Source organism: Terrapene carolina, unplaced genomic scaffold, assembly GCF_002925995.2.
Source record: "Terrapene carolina triunguis isolate 2854851 unplaced genomic scaffold, T_m_triunguis-2.0 Scaffold96, whole genome shotgun sequence".
NCBI classification, from domain to species: Eukaryota; Metazoa; Chordata; order Testudines; family Emydidae; genus Terrapene; species Terrapene triunguis.
The window spans coordinates 7,936,295-7,942,474 of record NW_020664447.1 but is presented as its reverse complement, the minus strand read 5'-3'; the positions used below and the strand labels follow the sequence as shown (position 1 = coordinate 7,942,474).

The following is a 6,180-nucleotide window of genomic DNA, read 5'->3' as shown; positions in this document are numbered from 1 at the left end:
TTTTTTTTTTTGCTTGGGGCAGCCCAAAAGCCAAAGCCGGCCCTGGGCACTAGGGCCAAACCTGGTCAGGGTCCAAATAAGGCTGCCACCTCCAAGAGACAGAAAAACTGGCCATTGCCCCAGCCCCCCAGTAGCCTGACCTCCTGGTTCATGAGCACCTACATCCACCTCTTCACAGAAGCCTCAGTCCAGGGAGTGCTCCAACCATCCCCTCCCAGGAGTCCCTGCCATGTGGAGCTGCTTGCAAGATCAGCACCTTATTCTTGATTGTTCCAAGGTGCACTTACATCCAGTGGTACTGGGTATCCATATGCACATTGTTTACTGGTAGTTTTAGGTGAAAAAGAGGAAAGTAACAAACATGGTGTAATCCATGAAAGGATTAATTTCAGAAGCTGCTAGGAAGAATAGGCCAAATTCTGCTCTGATTTATTGGAGAAGCTCCAGAACTTACATTGTGTTTTTCCTCAGGGATGATAAACCAATGTCTCATTGGTCTGATGTCATAGTGGACCTGATTCAGTAAGATACTAAGCACATTCCTAACTTTAAGACTGTGAGTAGTCTCATTGAAATAAGGAGATTACTCACATCTTTAAAATTAAGCATGTGGTTAAGAACCTTGAATTGGGGCCAGTATTATAATGTTGCTATACTGCTGGAGAGATTTGGTGGGTGGAGTTTCTTTGGAACCAAACAGAGATAGAATTCTCCCTCTTCTGTGGCTTGTGACGTTTCGGGGAAACCTGGGTGATTTCGCCTCTCAGATCTCTTACTTTTTAAGATCACTTGTTATTTTGATAATTTGCCTGCACCACATGTTAATACTTTTGTTCTGAATACAACAGCAAGGGACTGGGCTGACTAGAGTCCATCTTGCATTCAACACTCACTTTTTCTAGTAGGATGAGAGCCTAAGAGATATTCATATGGAATTGGTAAAGGGTCTATCACATTGCCTTTTACAGTAAAATTTTGATTTTGTGGCATCTCACATACAGCAGCCGCCAAGCCAGCCATCTCCTCCTCTCCAGCTGTGGCCTTAAAAACAAAACACTGTTACTTTCTAATATGTGAGACTGATGCAAGCTACAGCATACAATATAAACAGTATTGTTCCTATACATTTGGAAGTTACGTTGGTCTGTTTTATACCGCTCAATCTGCCAGTGCTCCAATATGTGAAGGACATTATTATTGCTATTTATGTATTTTTGTATGATAGAAAGGTACAGTGTCACAGGAGAACAATATATAATGTGCTTCAATGGTGCTGGGAACCAGGGCACAGAAAAGTGCTGTTAGAATCCTCCTCCTCACAGGTATTTATAGAGAGTGAATAATATGCATTAGCAAAAGCTTTATGCTCTCTATGATGAGAGGTTTTTTTTCTTTAAATTTAATGCAACTTCTCAAAAATCCCTAGCAGAATTCTAAACTTAAGAGAACAGCAAGCATCCCAGAATTTCAGTCTAATTAATAAATATTAGCTAATTAAGCCTCACAAGCTCCTCTGTGATGTAGCTATTATTAGACCTGTTTTGCCTATAAGTAAACTGAGGTCCAGAGAAGTTACATGACCTGTGCTAAAGCAGTGGTTCTCAACCTGGGATCCAGGGCCCCCTAGGAGGCCCCAAGTAGGTTTCACGGGGGTCCGCTAAGCAGGCCCAGCATTTGACTTGCTTTAGGCTCAGTGCAGAAAGCCGAAGCCCCATCGCATGGGGCTGAAGCCTGAGGCCCTGAGCTCTGCCACCCGGTGATGAAGCTGAAGCCTGAGCAATGTAGCTTTGTGGGGACCCTTGTGGCATAGGGCCCCAGGAAATTGCCCTGGTGGTACCCCCTAATGCCGGCCCTGGCTTTTATATGAAAAAAACAGTTATGGTGCACAGCTGGGCCGTGGAGTTTTTATAGCATATTGGGGTGGGGGGGGGCTCAAAAAGAAAAAGGTTGAGAACCCCTGTGCTAGAGTGCATAGGGAGCAGTGACAAAACTGGGAATAGAACCCAGGAGACCTCTGCTGTAACTACTAGAGAAGACTACTCTGCACATGTAGACCAAATTTTCATTCAGAATTTTTGCTGCTTTATACACTGTAATCTCATATCCAATTTGCTGTCTACAATCACCCCTAGGGCTGTGCATTACTGCTTTTCAGGTTTCTCCCCATGGAACACCTGTGTTTTTGGATTATTTTTCCTCAAGTGCATTAACTCACTCTCCAAGATGCCTCTCATTTTGGGGCACTACATAAAACTTGCCAATGGACTCAGATAGCTAAATAAAAATTTATAGGTAGCTCATCTCTGGGTATGTCTACACTACAGGATTAATCCGAATTTAGATAATTCGAATTTGGGAAACAGGTTGTATAAATTCGATTGTGCGCGGCCACACTAAGCACATTAATTCGGTTTTTAACCACATTAATTCGGTGGTGTGCGGCCACACTACCCCATTACTTTAACCACAGTAATTCGGTGGTGTGCGGCCACACTAACCCTAATTCGAATTAACAAAATCGATTTAGGCGCTACTCCGCTCGTCGAGGTGGAGTACAGAAATCGATTTTAAGTGCCCTTTAATTCGAATTAACTGGCTCTGTAGTGTGGACGGGTGAAGGGTTAATTCGGATTAACGCAGCTAAATCCGAATTAAAGTCGTAGTGTAGTTATATTATTTCCTATTTTGTGGATACAGGGAAATACAGGGGAACTATGCAGATACTGAGTAACTATGTTTATTTTAGGTAAAATCCAGCAAGGTTGTCAACAACACAACAGTATATTCTTTCCTTTTACCAACCCCTTTAACATTCTTTGTATTATTTCTTGCCTCGTAGCAACACTGCTGAATTTATTATATCTAGGTAGGTTAACAATTTTCTGTTTATTCCCTCTTTCAGATTATTAATAAAGATGTTAAATAAGACAGGGCATGACCCGTCCCAGCAGCCCTCCATTAAACGCTCTCCCCCACTCCAATACTTTGCTTCCTATCGTTAGCCTTTGTTTACTTCTGTGACTTTCCATCCCATATGGTAGTGTTTATATCCAAGCCAATTTGAATTAATGAGTAAGATTATGAGAGCAGCTATGTCCAATGCTTTAATAAACTCCAAATGGATTATATCTATCTCATTCCCATCACCCACAAATTTTACAATTCTGTTGAAATAAATGTGGGTTTGTCTGACAAGATTTGTTTTTTATAACCTCACATTTATTGCTCGTGGTTCCATTCTCCTCTTGGTGTTTTGTGAGTTTTGGTTCTTGATACTAGTTCTGTTATTTCACTAGTGTTTGACATTAAACTTACCAGCTAAGATTTGCCAGGTTCACTCGTCTTTCTGCATTTGAAGACCAATACCATGTTTGCTTTTTTTCCTCCTTGGCAGCCACTGCAACTCTGAAAATTTTCTCACTGAACAGTGTCACTGTCAGCCATAACACAGTGCACTATTTCACCCTGGTCTACAGGTGTGTGCAACAGGGTATATAGACTGCACACTGGCGAGGAGGGTGCCAGACATGTCCTGGGGACAGGGCTATCCCCACTCCTCCCCTGACCTGTTAGTCATGTATGCTTGAGAAGGAGCCTTTAAAAGGGAGGAAACTGCAGTCAGCTGGGGGAAAGGAGCAGGAGACTGCTGGAGGGTCTTCTGGAGCCACAGAAGGAACTTCCAGCTGGGAGCCCTTCATCTCGATCCTATGGAGAATGCAGCAAACTCCCAGGGTAAACCAGAAAGACTTAAAAAGACCTGCAAATGGCCAGGGCCCCTTGAAAATTTTAAGGAGCTGGGGCCTGACTGAGCTGAAGACACCCAGTATAAATAACTGGGTCTGGTCAGATTCCCTGACCATCTGGGCAAGAAGCCTCAGGAGACTCTTTTATAGTGTGTACAAACCGGATTTTTGGGCACAGTTTTGACTTAGAAAGTTTCATATTTGGAGTGTGGACCTGAATGCAAACCCCTCTTTAACATACCCATGGCCCTACCAGCACCTCTGATTCTGTGACAGATTAGAGTGAGCACTCTGAGGGTATGTCTACACTACAGGATTAATCCGAATTTAGATAATTCGAATTTGGGAAACAGGTTGTATAAATTCGATTGTGCGCGGCCACACTAAGCACATTAATTCGGTTTTTAACCACATTAATTTGGTGGTGTGCGGCCACACTACCCCATTACTTTAACCACAGTAATTCGGTGGTGTGCGGCCACACTAACCCTAATTCGAATTAACAAAATCGATTTAGGCGCTACTCCGCTCGTCGAGGTGGAGTACAGAAATCGATTTTAAGTGCCCTTTAATTCGAATTAACTGGCTCTGTAGTGTGGACGGGTGAAGGTTTAATTCGGATTAACGCAGCTAAATCCGAATTAAAGTCCTAGTGTAGACCAGGCCTGATAGTGTCTCTTGGCAGTGCACACTGCACAGTCAAACAGAAACAAGGTAAGATTAATAGTGAAACACAAGCAAGACAAGGGGGGGAAAAGGACTGCTGTTATCCCATCAGCTAGCAGTCAACCAAAGAACTTCAATTACTTAATAGTATTTAGCAGTCATATAGTGCTTTTCATCTTCAAAGAGCTTTGCAAACATTAGCTAATTAATCCTCATTACTGGTAAGTAACCTAATTTTTCCTCTATTCCCCACTCTTCCACAGACACACACACACACTATCATGCACAGATCAGCTCCCAAGACACTGCAAAGCATCAGGACTGGAAGGGCTGAGGATCCAAAATCCATAAACCATGGTTTTGCAGATCTGATCAGCCTAAACAAACCTCAGTCTTTTTTTCTTTTCTTTTTTTTTTTTTCTTTTTTTTTTTGTATTCAAGGAATAATGGCGACAAAAGTCAGCCTGAGTTCTGTTATGACAAATTTCACGGATAGGAATCTACTTGGTAAACACTGCCAAAGCTCTCTCCCCTATAGTGGAAAGGGCCTTTTTCAGCATGAGTATTGCAAGCCACTACTGCCATTAAAGATCTGCATATTTTTTTAACTGCTGAAAAATGTTTGCATCATTGAAAAACTTACGGTGCAGTGTCTTGTCAAAGATTCAGAATTTTTCATTAGATAGATTTATATGCAATTTTTTTTCTGAAATAGCTGTTCAGAGCCTCCTCTTTTGGGAGATTTTATCAACTCATTGTATATATTCCACCAATAACAAATAACCTTATTTGAAATGAATTTGTGCCTCATCCCTTTTGTTACCTACGTGAAATGTCGTTAATCCAGGCTTTCCCATTTTTAAGCAGTTACACTCTTCTTTGTTCTGGCTCCAAATAATGGCAAACAATATGATGAAAAGAACTAAGAGAAAAAATAACCTCGGAAAGGTTCTCCAATACCAGGCTAGTGCCTTTGATAAGTTCCGGGTTTTCATTGTCGCTTTTCCTCCTTTTAATACAAACAATGTATCAGGTAGGTAAGAAACCAAAATCTAGAACACAGTGGGCTAGTATGTACTGCATAATATTATTCAGTGTATGCCTATATATTTTAGTACATAACATATATTTGATCACACTGGATACATTCTGCTCTAGAAAGCAGAAACATATGAAATTCCTATTTTTTCCTCTTCGTACACAAAGCTATTACCTTTAACACAGCTAGATGTTGACAAAAAATTAAGGACCCAGTCCTGATCTCACATATGTGACTGCAATTCCACAGAAGTTAATGGGTCATATTCAAATCTGGTGTTAGCAGGTGCCACTCCATTGAATCAACCAGGGCTGATTTTGTACTTTTGCACATATGTGTGGATTGTCCTCTCTGATTCTGAGCTCAGAAGAACTTAGATCTGTCAGTTCACTCAGAGTGGGGCATGGAAGGGGAAGAGTTGTAGATTTGTATTACTGTTCCTCCCACTGGGGCTCTGTGGAAGATCCTTTATAACAGTGGCTCTCAACCTTTCCAGACTACTGTACCCCTTTCAGGAGTCTAATGGGTCTTCTGTACCCCAAGTTTCACCTCACTTAAAAACTACTTGCTTACAAAATCAGACATAAAAATACAAAAATACTGTCAGAGAACAGTATTACTGAAAAATTGCTTACTTTCTCATTTTTACCATATAATTATAAAATAAATCATCTGGAATATAAATATTGTACTTACATTTCAGTGTATAGCATATAGAAAAGTATAAACAAG

The 6,180-nt window shown here is 41.2% G+C and overlaps 1 protein-coding gene across 1 annotated transcript in view; it reads right to left on the bottom strand.

The window, feature by feature from the left end:
* LOC112104524 (alpha-1,3-mannosyl-glycoprotein 4-beta-N-acetylglucosaminyltransferase C-like) overlaps positions 1–5,404 on the bottom strand; it is an 8,661-nt gene extending 3,257 nt beyond the window's left edge. Inside the window, exons 1-2 of the mRNA XM_024196912.2 lie at positions 5,237–5,404; positions 894–1,041 (exon numbers count right to left, since the gene is read on the bottom strand). Coding sequence (XP_024052680.2) covers positions 894–1,041; positions 5,237–5,404 — 316 coding nt within the window. The remainder of the gene's footprint in view (positions 1–893; positions 1,042–5,236) is intronic.
* Between the last annotated feature and the right edge of the window lie 776 nt (positions 5,405–6,180).